The sequence below is a fragment of the Zonotrichia leucophrys genome, chromosome 7, assembly GCF_028769735.1.
Source record: "Zonotrichia leucophrys gambelii isolate GWCS_2022_RI chromosome 7, RI_Zleu_2.0, whole genome shotgun sequence".
In the NCBI taxonomy this organism is placed as follows: Eukaryota; Metazoa; Chordata; class Aves; order Passeriformes; family Passerellidae; genus Zonotrichia; species Zonotrichia leucophrys.
This window is the reverse complement of record NC_088177.1, coordinates 27,000,687-27,021,311: the sequence shown is the minus strand read 5'-3', so window position 1 is coordinate 27,021,311 and position 20,625 is coordinate 27,000,687. Positions and strand designations below refer to the sequence as shown.

Below are 20,625 nucleotides of genomic sequence, written 5' to 3'. Positions count from 1 at the left end.
TATTAAGTAATTACATTAAAACTATAATTAAAAATATGACTTTTTAAATTTAAAGAAGCTCTTTTACTTGCATTTCAGAACAAAATTGGTAATGCAAAACAAAGCACCTAAGTAACCATTTTTGGGACCTCAAAAAGAACTATTTAAACATTCCAGCATGTTAAAACTGCTTTTGGGGGAGACATGCTTCACTGTTTAAATCCTTGGCTTTATTGCTTGTGCAACCGCTACTACCATAAATGTAATAATTTTTTATTTTAAATAGGAGACACAATGAAATGTTCATCTAATGAAATCTTAATTCAATCTACATTTAATGATTATTCTCCCAAAATCTATAATCTGGAAATCAGCAGATTATAACACTGAATATTTCTGTTTTCCAATGACATTTAACTATAAAAGACACAGGTCATTTGTCAATAGTGTTTGTGAAGTTAAGAGAACAAAAACTAAAACAACTAAAAAATCTGCATGATTATTAGTCTTCAACATTTTATACTAGAAAAAAACTGCTTTAATTAGGTTGTTATTACTGATATAATACAGCTCTTTTGTTAAATTCTTATCTTGCAAGACACTATTTTGTTGATTATTGAGTACTCAATTTCAAAAACCTGTTCTATGGTTTTAATTCAACAAGCTTTTTATTTATTACACAATAAAACAGCCACTTGATGCTTATTTTTTACTGCCTTTTTAATGTAAACTCAGTTTTATATTCCTTCTTGACATCATTTCACTTCACATGCATATATAAAAATAACTTTCCTTCATCTGCACTTGCCAAAGTAAACACCTTGCTCTTTTCTTCCTTTTTATCAGTATATCTATAAATGAAACTGAATCAGTATATATCAATTTAGATTTTGTCTTTGCCTGTAACACAGATCCAATACTGAAACACAAAAACTGGTTTAGTCTTTAATTTTTTTTTAATTTTGTAAAACAAATATTTTTATGATATTTTCAGGAATGTTTGACAGTGATTGTTCTGTCATAAGACTGAATGAGGATTTTGTCTAAACATGTCTGTAATAAACTAAATCTCAGGCATCATGTTTCTTACAAAAACCCAGAGAGCAGCCACAGAGATGGAAAGTTTTCAAATGGTTCAGCATTAAATCAGATCTGCAGAGATTACAGGACATTTAAAATAAAATCCATTAACTAAAATACCATAATATGAGACATTAAAAGAAAAGTGTCTTTTCTTTTCTCTTTTTAAAAAGCACAACTTTACCAAGAGTTACAGTTGTCTTTATAGAGAAATCAAAATAACTAACATGATAGCACCTACTGCATAATACTTCCAACCAGTGCCTCTGACCAACTCCCCAGCAGAGCATTTATCAGGTTATAGTAAAACAGGAGTATCTAATTACATTCTTAGTACAAAACACTTACTTTTTTATTGATGTAATATGGGTCCAGGTCCTCCAGGGGTTCACACACCATTCCTGGAGGAATATCACCATAAATAAATGGCAGTGTCTTTCCTGCCTCTAAGTCATTATTTGGCCCTAGGTGATCTGCTTCATGACCAGCATCATCTGCAGGCTCCTCTTGGTGGCAATGAAATTTTTCATCAGCAATACGTTTTTCAATGGCTGCAAGAGATTCTTCAGTGAAATAGAAGAAGCTGTCAGGTCCTGGTGGTACCAGCATTGCCTGCGCCATCTTCTCATTCTGCAAATTTTAAATGCTTTTAGGCTCTTGTGTAAGAAGATCCTAGGAGGACATGTAGGAGAAAGAAAGAAAAAACAGAAGATCACACCACCAACAAAATCCCCAAACAGAAGCTTTTGGCATAGTCAGAATCTGCCTCTTTTCTCTTTATAAAGCCCTGTAGCAAGAAATATTTCAATTAACAGTCAGATATTTAATAGAAAAGTAGCTACCCTAGGCAAAGAGATAGAAGTTAAGAAGTAAAGAAAAAAAGAAAAAAGAAAAAAGAGATCAAATTCTCTTACAGTTTGTCAACTCAGGTTAATATCTCACAACAAAAGAAGAAGAAGAAAAAAATCTAACTTTCCCTGGCCTAACATTAAGTTACATTATTGTGAAAAAGTAGAAAGTGTTTCAGCACAGCTAATTATTGCAGTCAATGGTCACAACCTCTACCACACAGATCTATGCATTTTTGGCACAACATCTTAAAAAATCTTGCATTTATATTACAAAAGTAGAAAGAAAAAACATGCTATTTTTATTACTGTCAATTTCTTATGGCAACATTGCTCCATCTGGTGGCTTGTACTATGACTGCCAAACAAATGTTTATATTATACTATCAGGTACTACACAAACACATTCTATCTATAAAGCCATATTCACAGGCAGAAAGCAACTGGCCTGAAATTCAGTCTTTCCCTTTTAGGCTTTCTGATTCATATCTACCTGATTTTTAGCTGTAACTTTGATAGTGCTATCCCACTGTAATTAAGGAAGTTATGATGGATGAAGTGTTTTAGATTTTTACAAAAAGCACAGCACAATCAAAAGTAAAGTACTCTCTTTGAGACCAAGGTTATTTTCAAAGTACTTAAAAATAAGAAATTCATGAAATTCATTAATTGATCATTTCTTTCTAGGTTATATTTTCCACAGTGAGTGTACAGTTAGCACCTAAGGGTGCAGTATCTTCAGAATAAACCGATTTTTTTGAACAGACACAAGATGGAGTCCAGTCCCACTTGCTGACAGTCATTAAGTGTTGTGGCCTTTGTCAACACAACATTGTGGTGAGTTGACCTTGGCTGGCTGCTCTCCCACTCACACTCCACAAAAGGAACTGCACAGGGGAGAATGAAGTGAAAAACCCCAGGTATTAAAATAAAGACAAGCAGATCATTTACAAATTACTCTAATGGGCAAAATAGACTCACTTCAGGAAAAATAACTTACTGCCAATTAAAACAGAATTGGAAGGTAAAAAACATAAATCCTAGAAGAATTTTCCCTCTGCCTCCTTGCTCCAACAGTGTGAACTTCACTGTTACACTCAACTCCTACACCTCCATCCCTAACAACAGGCATGAGGAGGGTGGGGAATGGGGCTGGCATCAGATCATTGCTGTTCTTTGCCACTCCTTCCTCCTGTTTTTCCCTTGGTCCATCATGTGTCCCTCACACAGGCTGTGAAGCTTTGGGATAAGGTTGCTCCAGCGTGGCCTTTGCAGTGCCTCTCCCTGAAGGAACATTCACTTTCTCCAGGCTGGAGTCCCCCAGGGCTGCAGGCTGGGTATCTGCTCTGGCACTGTCCTCCCCTATGGACTGCAGGGAAACCCCTGCTGCAGCATGGCCTGTCCCACAGCTTCCAGGGAGCTTCTGGAACCTGCAGCCCTCCTTGCACTCCTGTTTCCCTGGGCCTGGAGGCAGAGCTGTTTCTCACAGCCTCTCACAGAGTGCTCCTCACACTGACCTGTGCCATTTTGCTCTTTTCCAGGTGTGTTTTCCCATCCTGCCTGAGCTGGGCACAGGGCAGCCCTGGGCTCTCCACTCAGGGCCTGCCTGGCAGCCCTGAAACACCACGGCCACTGCTCGGAGTCACCACAGGCCTCAGTGTCAAAAACACAGGCCTCACTGGAAAAAACTTAAAACAGATTGAGGTGATGGCAAATGCTATAGGTTCCTGCCACCACAAAAGCCACAGAGTGAGCCAGTTCTCCTGACCCCAGTGTGTGCAGGGAAGATGCACTGAGAAGGAAAAATACTGATGGAAAATACTGATGGCAGACTTTTTCAGGAAGTCTAACAGCTCCAAAGTCAAATAACCCATGACACAGCAAATCCCAGATAGCTGCCTCTTCTATGCCAACTTAATGCCTCTTCTAGGTCAACTTAATGTTAGTTGAGGAAATTATCTATTTCTAACAATTTTACAGCACGAATTGCCATGGACAGACAGACAACCCATGATGCAAGCCATCTCCTCTTCAAAATTAGTCAGTTGAGGTTATGGACAGGCTTCAAATCCCTGCTTTTTCAGCTGAGCCACAACAGGTTCCAAGGCTTTGGCACATACCACAATAGACACAAAAAGAGTGGGGGGGCTCTTTATACTGACTACTAAAGAGGTGAGAAATTTCCTTATAAATAATTATAGAAATCAGACATTTTTTATGTCACCTGCTAAGCACTTTAAGAAAACAAAGACAGTTTTTTTCTCTGGAAAAGAAAGCCTGAGAACGCCAAGTCTTTCCTTATCTATTTAAAAATGCCTCATCTCACCTGTTCCATCTTAAAGCAATTCACCATTTTCAAATGCAGGATTTGACTGTTGTTTAGCCTTTTGGGGCAAATTGTTCTCAAATCCTTAGCACCAGTGAACCTGAAGATCTGACCAGTCCTACTTGGACTGAGAACCAGCTGTGTCCCAAAAGGTACTTTTCCTTTAGAAGCTACTTTTCCTTTACTGGCTCTAAACCTTCACCAGCAAAAAGGAAGAGAGATCTGTCTTCCAAAGAAGAACACCAGGATCTCTTTCCTTCAGCTTCATTTTCACCTAAGAACTAAGGTAACACAAATATTACTTGGTACCTTTAGGTCATTTATTTAGCTTACAACTCTGGGTTTGTTTTTTGTTTTATAAAATGGAGGGGTAGGTAATATCTGCTTCTTCATTTGTAAGCTGAAAATTCAGGAAAATAATTTCATTAGTGCAAGCAGCTGAGTCTTTATAATTTTTTTTTTGAAGTCAAGGAAAGTTCCTACTAGTAGGGGCTTCCTCCTACAACAAGGTGGTAGCAGTATTAACTTAAAGTAGTATGTTTTTCCTAAAAAAAAAGTCTGTAACATATAGGAATGAATTTTTTATACCAGTATTACATGTATTGTAACAGATTCTGAGGACAGCACTTGTAGTAAAATTTGTATTTCATGAATGATGCAAAGAGTTAATGCCATTGTAAGCAGTCCACACACACTCAGTTATTATCTAAACTGGTTAAATGGTTGCACAAAGTCTTTTAGAGGCTGAAGAGACAAAAAAACAAGATTGACAGCTATTAGACCAATTTCTACCTTATAACCAAATAGAACAGGAGCTTTACAAATGGTGCTGCCCTGTCACAGGAATGGTGCTCTTTACAGGCTGAATAAAATACAAGCTTTTCAGCACAGCTACACACCACTGACCAGTCTACTATGCCTATGAACAAGTAGGAGTACACTTGGCAGTCTAAGAAATACTTAAGCAACTTTGTGTTTCAGTGATTATCTTCAGAAGCAAACATGTCAACAACCAAAACCAACCAACAAAACAAAACAAAAAAAAAAAAAAAGAAAAAAGGGAGATACTGGATGAGAATGTAAATATATAACGTAACATTCAGCTAGTCTTTTAGAGGACCTTTAGATGGATAAAGATTCTACAAAACTTGAAAAACAGTCTTCTAGTCAATGTTAGGAATATAGACTTGGAAAGTGATGAATGTGATGCCCACAGAAACTACTCAAATCAAACATATACTTGAAAATGTCACTAACTGTCATGTCTGTCTATGCATTTTGTCTAAATTTACTCTTTAAAGGTTTATAATGCGTAAAACTAAAAGTTCATGACTGTTCATTTTAGCAAATACCACTACAGCCTTATGGCAGTTTTATTGCAGTGGTTATCAGAATGAAAGCCAACCCTTCCCCTTGCATGTTCATATTCTCCTGGTTTATTCAGCAAGGCTGAAGTGGGACCCTCAGGGCTGAGATGAACTCCAGCATTTCTCTCTAGAGACACCACAGCCAATGTCTCCAGCACAATTCCCAATGTTAACACTAAACACAAAAAAAGTTATTTTCCACTACATGACAATCTCTTCTGTGAATGCCTCATTCTAGCAGCTTAATCACAGCCCATGCTTGGAAAAAAACCCCACACCTATTAAATGCTTCTTGAGTTTCAGTTCAGTGACTAGTTCCTTTTCATGGCTTTCTTTAAGTACTGCAAATATAAAAATGTTGTAGCACTGTGGAAGAAAGTGATGCTGCTTATACTGTTATCTCATGAAAATCACTTTACCCAAGAAAGAAATGGAATGAAAAAGCAAAAACAGACAAAGCAGGATGGATTGGTTTAATGACTTAAATGTGTCTCTTTCCTGCAATTTTGACAGCACTTGTATTACAAACAAAGGCAATAACCAGCAAATCAGAAAATCATATTTAATGTGAATCCTGAAGAAACTGTTACCCTTCCATCCAAAAATCCCACAAAGGTCCTTTTGAAAGCCCAATATTAAAAAAACCAACATCAGTAAAAAAAAACCCCAACACATAAATCCCCATTTTCTCAGCTTACTGTTAAAAAACAGGCTTCTAATCTTTCATGGCTATGTTGTGCATGTGAGGCTGATTGGAGACTGTCCATCAAGCAGGACAGAAAATTCAAATTACAAATAAAAGATTACAGGAAACTGCTACAAACCACAGACTCTGTAGCAGCATGGTACTAGGAGGAAGCTCCTGGGGCAGGAATGAGCCAGTTAACAACCTGATACTAATATTAACATAAATATATTCTTATGGAGTATGGTTGAGTGAGCAAGAATAATTTTTAAAATATCTTTTAGAAAATATTCTTAATACATTTACAAAGAAAAGCATCAGGGTCATTTAGATCAAGTCAGGAGTTTTAAGCTTGTGTCCAGGATATGAAAAAAAGCACAAATTTATAGTTTTTATTGTTTCCATATATATATATAAAATTAAAATATATATATATATGTATTTATTTCTATATATTACTTTTAATATTTGCAAAAATAATGGTCAAGCTTAAAACCTAAGCCAGCAACAAGCCCTCAATACTTACAAAATGTGTTACTCTAACACATTTTGTAAGTATTTGCATTCTTCAAATGCAGAAATAGGACATCTGCTCTTCCTACTATATATTCTACAACATAATGACCAATTTTTTACAGTATTGTTTCCAATGTTCTCTCTGCTATGGTATATTTCATAGTGTTATTTGAGTAACTTGAATCAAGTTTTCAGTGTACTAAAGAAACCATACTACTGAAATTACTATGCCTCAAAAAACATCTTAGCCTCACATGTATTGAAATTTCATTAAAAATAAGGCAGTCAGGTAAAGACGTTCAGTGAATTTCACTTAGGCAAGTGATCAAATCTGACGAGTCATAAACAAATTTACAGATTTTTTTTTTCACTATGCTCTTTTTTGTGCATTTCTGTATATTAAAAAAAATGTGGTTTTTTCCATGGACATTTAATTCTACTATACAAATTAAGACTTACTCTATTAACTAATATAATGTCATTGAGCAATGATGCAGCCTTCAATTTCTACAGAAAATAAGCTGGGTTCATTACTGCTACGTCAATTGCACAATTGTGTGAAATTCACAATCTGTGACTGCAAAACATGCAGGAGGCTATAAGACAAATCCAGAAAATTCTTAGGACGGTAGTTTAATCTAGAAAGCATCTGCTCCTAAACATCAATAAGAACTAAAAGGTTTCTGAATTATTTATTGCTTTGAGACTGAATAGATTAGACCTATGCTATATTTCACCCCTGGTGCTTCTCAACAAAAGACTGTGCTAATGCAATAGCACTAAGTGGGAGAGCTGATTTTTTAAGGAAAATTTTTACCATGTCACTCTTTTGTCTGTAAGTCACTTCATTCTCTATACCTTGTCCATGAAAATAATTTTAAAACCAAAGTAAATGCTTATGGAGGACAAAATTAATTTCTGTTCAGTTTAATGGATTCTACTCCTTATATGAAAATTGCCTTACATGACCTCTAATTCTTCCAAAAGTATTCTAAACTAGATATTTTCGATTCGATAGCCTCTGATTTCAATTTATGAACTTATGGTAATACACGGAAGACATAAAAAATATTAATATTGCAGGAATGAAAAATGCTTAAAAGATACAGGATGCTACAGCTGATCTTCAAAAATAAGAATTCTCTAATATAAACCCATTTTTAGAATCTGCAGCCACTTAGAGACAGATCTAAAGTTTGTCTTTCCTTTATGTCAGAAAATGCATTAATTTGGTGCAGATCTAGGAAATTCAGTCCTCACAAACAAGCAATTCAATCCCCATGTATCAAGCAGCCACTTTGGAACAGAGCCAATACACAGCAAATAAAAAACCATAAGAGATTTTACTACTGGCAAGGCATGGAAGAACTGTGAAAAACATGCTACATTGCCACAAATGTGATATGCACATACGATATTTCTGTTATTTGCATGACTACTTGGACATTTTTCAAGAGCAGAGGAACACTGCTCAAAACATCAAGACCCTGCTTCTGGTTAGGTCCAAATAAGTCATGTAGCCAACTCTCTGCATAATAAGCCTAATTTAAAGCTTCCTCAGTCTGTTAACTCCTCTTACAATCCAAAGACAAGTTTATATCAGATTTGTCCCCACACTAAGGCTGTTATTCATTTCAATAGCCCATCAGTGCTTCTTGCTTTGGTGTATTTATAATAAAAAATCTTCTCAGAATTTTCATTTGGTGACATCAGCTCAGTGAACCTACTGATGTCAAGTCTTCTCCCTCAAATTTTTGAATACTTTTTTTTCCTTTTGGCAAATAGGAGAACACAGGAAAAAAGAATGTGGGGGGGATGAGGGTCCGGGGGAGGTAGAAAGCAACTCTCCCACCAAAGTAAACACACAGAATGGGAAAACTGGCTGCAGAATGTAAAAGAGATAAAGCAAGGAGTACAGCCAGACCTCTTTCCATTCCTCTTCCTGGCCAGACAGGCTCCCTATATCTCATTTAATGGCCTCATTAGTGTAATCTGAGTCTACTTTCTGTGCTGGTCTGATTTCCTAGAAAGACTCAGCTACTGTTCTGCAAATGGATACAGGCTGGGATGATTGGTAAAACCTGGCTCAGTTTATAGCAATGTGGGGGCAAAATTCCCACATCCATTCTAGGGCTTCCTGCAAACACACCAAAAGGGGAAAATGGCATCAGCATACATCAACACAGAGATTTATGGTAGAATGTTCTTGAAAAGGTTCACCTGTTAAGCTCAAAAAGAATTTTGCTCCTTCCAGTATATGACTGAATTTTTGTATGTATCAGAAAAAAATTGTTTACTAATGACATCTATTAAAAAAGCCACAGAAGCAGAATAAGCCTGTAAAACTGAAATGAGAGTTCAATACCAATTACTCTGTTTTTCAAAAGCCTGAAACACAATGCTCTGTTAGTACAAGAGAATTTCAGGCTGTCAGCCTGACTGACAAAGTTCACCATCTGCTTCCCAATGAACATGAGAGCATGAGAAGGAAAGCAAGAATATGCTAGAATACTTGACACCATGATGGCATTCAAAAGTGCATTCGTTCATTTTTTGGTTGATTTGGTTTTTGTTTTAGTGGAGATTCAATTATTTATAAAGAAAAGCTTTTTTAGTGCCGATTGCCATGTGCTCTGGGATGACTCTGCTTGAGCAGGGAGGTTGGACATGATGACCCACTGTGGTCCCTTCCAACCTGATCTATTCTGTGATTCTGTGACAGGGTGCAGTATATACAGTGGCACTAGCATCACTCCAAAATATCTCATTCCTGTGGACAGAACTTTTAAATGGAAGGCTTTGTCACAGAAGGAAGCTTCTCTTACATGTCTGCTTTGGTCCTTACCTCCTGTGACTTGTGTTCCATAGAATGTTACTGGTTTGTACCTTGTTACTTGTCCTCTACATATTCTGTCCTAACTAATTCAATTTACATGGCAGATTAATACTAAAAACTCAAATTATTCAAACTTCACTTAATATTAAAATTTCACTTACTGTACATTTCCATGAGTTTACAAAAACCACTGTTTTTTATAAATATGAAAACTAATGTAAGAGCATGTCTTCTCTTGGACACATTAGCTGTGGAATAGCCACAGAATAACCATCAAGGAAAGGTGCCAGGAGGGTACAGACAAATCAAAGTGTTTTGGAGAGCCAAAGAAACTCCTCTAGCTGAAGCAGAAAATATATACACAAAATATGTACATGTTAATAGCACTGGAGGAAATTGCAGAACACGCTAAAATTACAAATAGCACAGCACTTAGAGTGGACATAACAGAATTAGGGGAAGCACTGATAGCCTTTTTCCTCATGCCAACTTCATCCCAAAAAAACCCCAAACAAACCAGGCACTCTCATCATCATCACCCTCATTTTAAGCCAAGTGTTAACCAAACTAAATCCACAACTATGCCAGGGGCTGAACTAAAGAGCTAGAAAGCATTTTCTTTGGTTTTTCCTCCATGTTCTAACAATCAGAACTAGTTTAATACAGAATTGCTTCCTATCACAAGTAATAGAGAAATGGAAAAGAGATTCTGAAAGAAACTGGAGAACAGGTTACTTGAATTTAAAGTGTTAGAAAGTATCAAGGTAAAACTAGTTTGATAAGCACAGGCCTCTTTCACAAACAAATAAGCCCTGGATTTATTACACTGTCTGTTCTGCTCAGTTGTGTTCAGGGATGTAATTATTTTTAAAAGGAAATTTTTTCTTATGAGCACTGATTTTTTCCTATAAACAATGGTAATTCTCTTAGTCTTTATCAGTCATTTTCAGACATTCATGTGATCATAAGCCAGAACAAAGGAACTTCAAGGCAAATCTGGCAGTGGTTTTCTCTGGGGCTTGAATCCAAAAGTCTTAACATTTTCTGAAGTATTTGTCCTCCTTCATTCCCTTTTATTCTTGGCTTTATATTGTGAGACAGGTCTGCATTCAAATGTATCTGACATTACATCCAGTTGGCAAGAATTCAACAGGAGACTTTCTCATACAAAACCCTCACCACTGGAGACTAAAGGACAGCTGGAAACACATCTCATGTTTTCATTTACTTCCCATATTTACTTGCTTTTGAAAATTACTCCTGTTCTATATTGTGTAAACAAAAATTATGGACAAGAAAATGAACTGGATTAGATTAAGCTATTATAAAAAACAAACAAACAAACAAAACCAAGTTATTGCTACTCTTGTGCCTGCAGAGGAAATGATGAATAAATAAACAGATATGACAGTATGCTCCAAAAGAAAACAAAACCTGCTGAATGAAAAAGGGAAGAAAATTCTGAAATACTAAACTAAGTTCATAATTGTTTTTTTCCCCACTGAACATGTTTTACCCTTTTTTCCCCACTGAACATGTTCTACCTTCTGCATTTAAATTTAGATTTTCAAAATTAAGACTGCACTGGCTGATACCAACTGCCAGCTGAAAAATGAACAAGAGGCAGCAGTAAAACACTATATCACACTGGATTATTGAAAAATACTGAAATATTGACAATTATTAATGAAGTATTACCATTAATAATACTAGAATCTAGCCAGGGAAATACATTTTACAACCAATTTACCTGATTGAAAATCCATTTTAAAGGATTTCACTGCTTGTACAATGAGAAGTAACATCCAGCAATTAAGTATAAAAGATTCTTGAAGATCAGAAAGAAAAGGATAGACTTCTATGACCTTTTTCATTATAATCTTTAGACAAAGAAAAATGCAGTGTTCTGGTTCAATCTCCTCTTCTGGTCACTAACAACATACTGAACAATTGAAAAAAAATTCTTTTTCACTTCAGGTTATAATGCCAGATATCCATATTTTCCTGAAGCATGCTTAAAAACTCAGTGATTAAATATAAGGAGACAAAGTTGGTAGTTTTATTGCCCTAGGTTTTGTAAATTGTGAAATATTCAAATTGCTTGCAATCATTTTATTAGCAGCATACCTATATTAAAAAAATCTGCCAAGTTCACACTGCCTTATCAGGGCGTGCCACTTGGTAAAAGAAAAAGAACTGCATAGAAAAGTGTCAGCCAGTAATAATTATTCTGAAGTCACAGAACCATCTGCTGGCTTGGAATCACCTGCCTTGAACGCAGTGATTGATAACCCTTCTGAACAAACCCACCTGGACCTGGGGGTGGTTCAGCACATCACGCTGGACAGGGCTTTGAGCGGCCTGATGGGGTGGGAGATGTCCCTGCGTGCCCCTGATGCCAGGCCTGGCCCTGTCCCCAGCACAGAGAGCTAAAAACCCTTCTGACCAGCAAAGGCCCCACCTCCCACCATGAAAGCACTTGCTGAGAGTCTCACTTTTGTTACTACTGCAAGATCAGCACAGGGAACGTCCAAAGATGGCCTGATAGTCATCAGTGTTTGTTCATCATAAAATCTAGAGGCATTAGGAATCCTTTCAGAAATGACACTTGATAATCATTTACTTTGCACAAAAAAGCACCAGATGAATATCTGGTGGCATCTACAGGCAGATGTTTGAAAATTTACCTACAGCAACAGTGACTAGGAGTAGTCATGAGCTTATAGGGGATAGAGTGTAAGAGCACTCCCTCCCTCACTAGCCCCAAAAACCCATAAAACCCAACCAAAACTAACTCTAATCTTGTTCCTCTCTGTAGGCATTCAACTTTTCTTAACACATGTGCCATAGTACACAGTCCCCTGTAACAAGGGAATCTTCACCTGAACTGCAGTGATTATTTATATTGTTGTTGTGAAACATAAAACAGAATTGCAAGGCATTCACAGAAAACAGTCATTAGAAGAGCAGGATCTAAAGTGCAGCAGTTTGTTTTTAAAAAGTAATTTTCTTTTTTTTTTTTTACATAATATGCTGCCATTTTTTATTTCAGACAAATGGAAAACAGCTGTTTCAGTCCAGACCACCAGAGCCACTGTACTTTGTCAGCACTGTGGAATGACATTCAATTTCAAAACCTTCTGTGTTTCTTCCTTCCCAGTCATAGAGTAGGAATCAATAATTTAATCAAGTATTCATCAGGAGAGGGGAATATCCTATTAGTTAGTGCCTGCATTCCTTCCCCCTCACTTCTCTGCATCACTTAGATTTCCAGAAGAGTACATCAGTCTTTTTAGCTTAGCCAAAACCAAAGCTCTATGAGTTTAAGAAAAAAAGAGTGTCTGCAAACCCATGTACAACTTTCTAAAGCTAGAAGTGAATACATACCCATTATAAACATAAGGTTAAAACTTTTAAAAAAGAGCCAGGAAATTCACAATGTGAAAGAAACTGAGGAAAGGCATTAAAACACCATTTTTGGAAAAACAGTTACTAGAGACTTCTTCAATTAAACACCCATCTCTATCTAAAAGATCCCAGCAAGCACATATCACCATCACCGTGATGCAAAAACCATGAAAAAGGATTTTGTGGCTAGTTGATTTGCTGGTAAACACATTTACATATCTTAAATTACTTGCAAAGTACTAAGCTACTGTCACTTGACACATTTGTCCAAAGATAGAAGGAACGTTGTCCTCAATCTGCCTGAGAACAGATTTTTAACAGAAAAACTTGAAGATCATACTTTTTTATTATTTTCTGAAGGCTGTAATTTTTTTTTTCATCATTCATGAAGTAGTATCTTCACTACAAAGGAGAGAACTCTGATTGAATTTAGTGAAAGGACAAAGATATAACAAGATAAGAAAATAAAATATGCCTCCAGTGACCAGATGGAAGGAGAATGAAGGAAAGACAAAATAGGTGATCATGGCTATTAGGTGGTTGAGACAAAAGGCCTCTTCTTTCATTCAATTTATTTAATCTAATTAAAAAGATAGTCTTTAGTAGGTCACAGAAACCTCTATATAATATTGTCAAATATTATCTCTAAAACATTTTAAACCTCTTCTTGCCTATGACAGTCTTTGTCTAACAAAAAGAACTGGTAATTGATATATCACTTGAAAGAGATAAGATTTAAATCCTTAAGATCATAAAATAAAATTATAATAAAAATTCTTATTGGTTTTATTTCCTTATAAATTCTTTAAAATCATGCAAGACATCACTCCAATTTTGAATTATGTTTTCCGACAAAAACTGAGGTTCATATTATTAATGAAGTGAATAACTTGAGAGTAAGTCAAGAGCTTTTTTTATAAAAAGACCTGTATAATCTTTTTAACAAGGGAAAAATGTATTAACTCCTTAAAAATACATCAGTTGACTTGTAAAAAGAAAACTAAGCTTCCAAGAAATAGGATCTGAATCCAAATGTAAGTTCATTAATGTATTTTTCTTAACAGAAATGGTATACAACACAGAACTCAAATTTATCTAACACAGCAGTCCACTATGTCATGTATTTACATGCCTGGAAATCTCTTGTGGAGGCTCTGGAAGAAATCCAGGCTGTGTTGATCAAGGCTATTGTACCTAACAGGATTGCCTGCAGGGAGAGGTCAAGGTCTCTTATATCCTCTAGGACAGATCAGGAGATCAACAGAAGTTTAACACAACTCAGTACCACCACTGCTCTACACAAAAGCTGGAGTCCAAGTCTCAAAGCAGAAATACTCTAACAGAAAAGAAACTGTCTTTTGATTGGGATAGAAGGAAAAAAAAAACAAACTACACTATGAAAACTAGTATGTCCTAGCTAGTAAGGGGCTCTAATCTTGGATGAGATTCCTCTGACTGCTGAACCTGAGGTGTTAATTGTCATAAAGACTTCTCAGATTTTGATGGATTTATATGGAAAGCAGTCACCTTCATGTTACCCTTAATATGAGGTGATTCCAAGTATGAAGTTCCTTTGTTTCCACTGGACCTTGTATGGACATGTTATCCTAAGTAGTGCCTTCATCTGTAATAAGTACCACCTCACTGTGCCAGTTGTTCCACCCCTCCTCTCTCCCTCCTCCTGTCCTGGTTGGCCTGTATGTAATCAAAGACAACCAACACTAGAAATACTCTGTCCAGTGATTCAGTTCTCAGATAATGACCCTCTCCTTCCCCAACCATCTAGGTAGGAAAAAACCTCAAAACCTTATAACACCCTGTGCATCAGATGAATAAATACAGAAAAACTTGTAGCAAATCAGAAGGTTTGGGGTTTTTTTCAACAGAATGCTGCAAAGCCTTTATAAACAAATTGTAGATAAACACATTCTAAATGCTTCCTTCTGTCTCTTATTGCACCAATTAATCTGGCTATGCATCCTAAAAGCACTGAAGGTACTGCATATTTTAAAAAAAATTGATTTATTTAATTTCCTTTGATGTTTTCTTTTCAATGTAAACCTTGCTGTAAGAGAAGGGTTCCCAGACAGAATCAGGGTGGAGATACAAAAGCTGAGCCAGCACATAGAAACACACCCCTTGTTGAACACCCACAATCCCAAAGCTGAGCAAACGTGCAGCTTCCAGGCAGCAGGTCCCAGAGAAGCCACTGATGGATTAAGGGCAAAGAAGGACAGGTCCCTGCTAGGTGGCACACCTTCAAAATAAACAGCTCCTCTCTGGCTGGCCAGCTGCTCACAAGGCACATTTCTCATTATTATAAAGAATTTGCATGCTAGCTGAGCAGGCCAGATGGTTAAGAAGCATATTCACATTCATTATTTGGGTACTAGAAACAGAAAGCTCCTTCCTGGCTGCTGTTTGATCAAATATCAAACATTTCCTCTACACACGCAGCATGAGAACAGAACAAGTGGGTCTCACCTGGGAGGGAAATCAGTGCAGAGGGTGGAGGCAGCTGGGGGGTACATCAGAAGGAAAGGGTGGCTATGGTAAGGGAGGTGAGGTGTGAAACAGTCAAGGATTACTAAAGGAAATGTGGAAAGAAAAGAAATACAGCAAAGACAGGAGGAAGGGAAAGATGCAGCCTTTATACAATCTGTAATAGCCTAACCCCTGGTATATAAGTTTTTTATACACAGTAAAAATAGTTTGGCAAAATACTTCCCAGGGATGTCGTAAATATTCTAAGACATATATTATACATTCAGGAAACCTGAAGATATAATAATGAACACAGTAGGATTTCATATTTCACACTTAAGGCACAAACACCCCCACCTTATCAATGATACTGTTGCAAGGTAAATCAGTATCTATAAAAGCATTGTAAAGTTACATGCACTTTAAAATTAAATCAAAGTGAGTGTCAAGATTGTGCTTGTATTCGGTTATTTCTTCCCTGTAGTATATCACCACTGATTATCTACTCATTTTCATATCAGGATTATGTGTTCAGTGAATCACAGCTGTCCAGACACAAAGCCAAGCAGGGAGACAAACGCAAAGGGGTTGCCTGTTTTGTCCCAGAACTTGGTGAGGTCTTGGGAGCACCCAAGACAGAAAAAAACTACAGAAGACCTGCCAGGTCCTGCTTTGGGTGCAGCACAAATGGCACCATCTCTGCCTGCTGGCAAGCACCCGGGCACAGCACCAGTCCTGAGGGACCCCAGCACTGCCCAGCCCTGCGTGCACACAGGGGACAGCTGCTAGAGGACACTGCTCCAGCCCCTCTGCAGAGCAGGTAACACTGCAAGGACACACAGGGACACTTTAGGTCTCTTGGCACTCAGGCCCCACTCAGATATGGCAACTTCAAACAAGAATTTTACAGGATAACACTAGATAATGATTCTGCAAATGCATCATCTGAGAAAGCTGTAGTTTCAAGCTAAAGAAACCCCAGCCTAATCTAAACATCGCTGGTTTCATCAACACAGTAAGAACCCAAGAATAAATTAAAACTTTAGATACAGAAGGGACTCCAATTTAATATATGTCACAAATACATTACAAAAGGGCACAAACGAGGCTTGGTGGAGCATAACTGCTGAATTTCCTTACTTAACTTGTTGAATCGAATTTCACGGTGAGATTTTCAAAGAGAGCCCAGTCCTCACAGGAAACATGACAGAGCTTCTATGGAAATAACTGTATTAAATCTATCTTTTCACATATGAAAATATATTCAAATTTCTGTTGGGGGCAGGGGCCTTGTTTAGTACACAACAACTGCATCCAAAAAAATTTAATTTTTCTTTTAAACATCTGCTTCAATACCAAACTTCTAGAATGGATTCCTTCCACAACTTTAAGAAAACTATTTATACTGAACTTATTACCTCACACAGGAAAATGCAACCTGTACTTAAAAATTTGAGAAAGAGTTAGTTTCCTGTTAGACATCAACTAGTTAACACTGACAGAAACTTTTACAAGAGTAACAAGACAATTAATGGAAGATCTTCCCTGGTAGCAGACAGTGTGCTTTGAACACAATTGCTTCAACCAGTGCAATCACTCATTACTGAGGATGACTCAACCCTCTCTATGGAGCATGACATCTGTGATTATTATTGATAAATACATCCTTGTCCTGGGCTGAGTTTACAATTTATTTCAACAGGAAAGGAAAACATTTTTGAAGATTAAATTATACCAGTTCTGTCTCCATGCGTTCTGGATTATATGCACTTGTGCAGTCCCAAAGGACATGCTGCAAAAGATAGTTAAATGAGGACACATATTCATGAAGGATTAGATCCAGGTACAGTATTTTCCTTTGGACTGGCTTAAGATGAAATGTATTCTACATGCTATCACCACTTATTAGAAGTGAGTATGTATTATCAAGAAATGAAATTTACTTATATGAAGGGCAAAAAACAACGTTTTTCAACATTACCTCAAAGCGTCATCCTTGCCTCAAATAAGAGAAACAAGTTTTATGATAAAATATTGAAGGCAAAAGCTGTCAATATCGATACTGCACTGCTGGTAATAAAACCTTAGGCTAACAAAATCTGTTTAAAAGCCCAGAAAATTGTTCATGTCTCATACTATTTATCTGCACTTAGTATTTCTTTTGATGTATGCAGTTTTAAAAGCAACAACCTGTTTTACCCACTTCCATTTCTCTCTGTTGAATTTCATCTGCAAACACCAAATAATATTTTAAATATGGAAAGGGCAATGTTTGCTTTTGTGTCTCTTAGGAGTAACATAAAATTATCAATGCCTAAGATTTACACAAAAATTGTATTTTCATCAAGTCTGCACTTGTATAAACTTTCGCTAAATACACCTTTAGAGGGCCAGTTAAAAGCCACAGTATTTTTAAATATAGATAAGAAGAAGAAAAAACCAAGAGCCTACATGAAACTATCCTCTTGAACTCCCAACAGAGAGAAAGGCAGGGATGGAGTGGGGCGAAGAGGTGGGTGACATCAAAGCCCTCGGAGTGCCAATGGCCAGCACGGCCCTTGGCAACTCTCGCAGCATCTTGTACACAGCTCTGACCCTCCCGACCCTCTCTGAGAGATGCACACCCAGAGCTCTGCTCCCACCCTGACACACCCTTCTTCCATCAGGAGCAGCCAAGCAGCCGCTGTGTCTCCCACAGGGGGATCAGCGCCAGGATGGATTCCTCCTGTTTGCCCACAGCAGCTGCGCTTGGCAGACAGCAACAACAACGCAGCAACTAATCCAGTTCTAACAAAAGTAAATTTTCAGTCCACTTAAAAGCTGAAAAACGTTTAGGCAAACATACAAATGACATGAAAATGGCAGTATCAGAACTGCCTTTCACTGCATATGAAAATTCTCACCTTAAACGGTGCTGTGGTGCTATGCATCAAATCGTAAACATGTCATACAGTAACACTAATTTTTGGGCGGGGGGGGTTGGTGGGTGCTTTTGGTTTGGTTTGGGGTTTTTGTTGATTGCTGGTTTTTTGAGGGTTTTTTTGTTGTTGTTTGTATGGAGGTTTTTGTTGTTAATAACTCATATGCTCAAGATCAACAAGTTCAACTGGGAAAAATAATATTAGATCTATCCTTCCACTACTTAATTTTTCTTTTTGCATCCCACTCAGACTAGAAGTTTGTTTATTTTAATCCAGAAACTATGAGATATATTTTGGTGAACAAAGAAACATGGAATACATCGGCGTCTTCAAGTTCAACAGCACAATCTGATTTTACAAAAGGAGGGGGAAAGTGTACTGAAATTAATTGTTGTAACTAAAGGCTTTCTTTTTATAAATCACCTTACAGTTTCATGTAAGGATTATTCCCATCATTTGTTTTCCTATCAAGACTTTTTTTTTCTTGAGGCTGAAGCAGCGCCACTAACAGGAAGCACAAAGTGCACTTATTTATAAATGACTTCTCTTTGTATAAAAGTCATGACAAACCAATTTGGTTGAACGAAATAACTTTGCTGCACCTGAACTATAAGTTGGAATGCTAAAAGTTTAGAGTTAAAGAAACAGGCATGTAAGAAGGATTAATGCATTAATTTTAATTCTCTACAAGAATACCCAGCAGATAAGGCTGCCCGAGAGGAGATTCTGCTGTTCTTCCTGGCTTTCCCTGTTGCTCTCTCCTCTGTGCTTCTTCCATCTTTTCACAGATGTGGTCACCACTGCTTAGCAACCAAGGGGACATGATGACAGAGGAAAATCCTCCATCCAGAGCTCACCCTGCTCCACCTACAAAGCAGCAAGCTATCTTTCACAGCAAATTAGGAGAAATATGTTTTCTTTGTTACCGCAGAGGTACCCAGTGGGACCTCGTATGTAGCTTCATGTGAGACGAATTTTCTCTCCTTAGTGGATGCACAGGAGAGAACTTAAGCTGGAGGAGAATCTGAAACTTGTCGGTGAAAAAGCTCCCCAAATACTAATGCCAGGTAAATAAATACATAAGTAAATATAAGGAAAAGGAAAAAAAAAAAGGAGAGAAAGCTCCGATACCGCGGGGATGGCAAAGAGAAAAGCGAAGACAAGAGACTTAGCCGAGCACCCCACCTACTTCTACTCAAGTGCTCCAGCCCACCTCCAGGGAGAGCCCAGGCAGCTTAGACCCAAGTCCGGGCAAGACCCCCGCCAACGCGCCGGCGGAACGCCGCACTCACCTCTCCCATGCCACAGGTAGGTGCGGTCCGGGCGCCGCCGCTCCGCTCCGAGTGCCGCCCGCTCCGCTCCGGGCTCCGCCGGCTCCGGGCAGCCCCGCCCGGCCCCGCCGCCAGCGCCGCAGCGCCCCCTCGCGGAGCCCGCGGGCGAAGCCGCTGCCGACGGGCAGACAGAAACGTGAGGGCTGGACAGCGCCTTCCCTCCAGGAGGCCATCCCCAGCCGCCCGCCCCGACCTGCAGTCCCACGGGGAGTCGGAGCGGGCTCTGACCGCCGCCAGGGACAGGCGGGAGCCGGGCCGGGGCGGGCCGATGGAGAGCGAGGGGCGGCCGCGTCCCCCGTTCCGGCCCGCAGCGCCTCCCGGCTGCTGCCTCTGCTGGCGCCCCCGCCGTGGCGGCGTGGGTCGGTTCCAGTAAGCGCACAGCCGCTCTTCCCTCTGCCATCCATTCGCGTCCAATGCTAAACGGGTTTCCGAGAGGAAATCATGGTGTCCTTGGCTGTAATACAAGGTAGTAACATAATACAATTTGCCTTATGAGCTTTTAAAAGCATTTACGTGTGTTTTTTTCTACTGATGACTACCTCTAATACCTTCTGAATCTCTCTTGGAAACCTGCAATAAAAAAACAAGCTAGTTTGCAGCTCAGTGAGAGAAGAGGTGTTTTATGTGATGCATTACTTAATGAAGTGTCTCAGAGGAGTTACGTTCTTGTTTAGACAATATGTCCCACTTGCTTCTGGATGTGGACAACAGACAATAATTCTGTGCAGGTTTTAGGAGAACATCAGCACCTGAAGAGCGCTAAGCATGAGAGCCACGGAGCATCATTTTCACAATGTGTATTTAAACCCCTCAGAGATGACCAGCTGCGACTAAAGTCACAGCT

General features: G+C 38.3%; 1 protein-coding gene across 1 annotated transcript in view; it reads right to left on the bottom strand.

Annotated features, from left to right (window-relative positions):
• LOC135450525 (sodium channel protein type 2 subunit alpha-like) overlaps positions 1-19,814 on the bottom strand; it is a 60,057-nt gene extending 40,243 nt beyond the window's left edge. The window contains exons 1-2 of the mRNA XM_064718809.1: positions 19,743-19,814; positions 1,408-1,731 (exon numbers count right to left, since the gene is read on the bottom strand). Coding sequence (XP_064574879.1) covers positions 1,408-1,680 — 273 coding nt within the window. The 5' untranslated portion in view covers positions 1,681-1,731; positions 19,743-19,814. The remainder of the gene's footprint in view (positions 1-1,407; positions 1,732-19,742) is intronic.
• Positions 19,815-20,625: the final 811 nt, after the last annotated feature.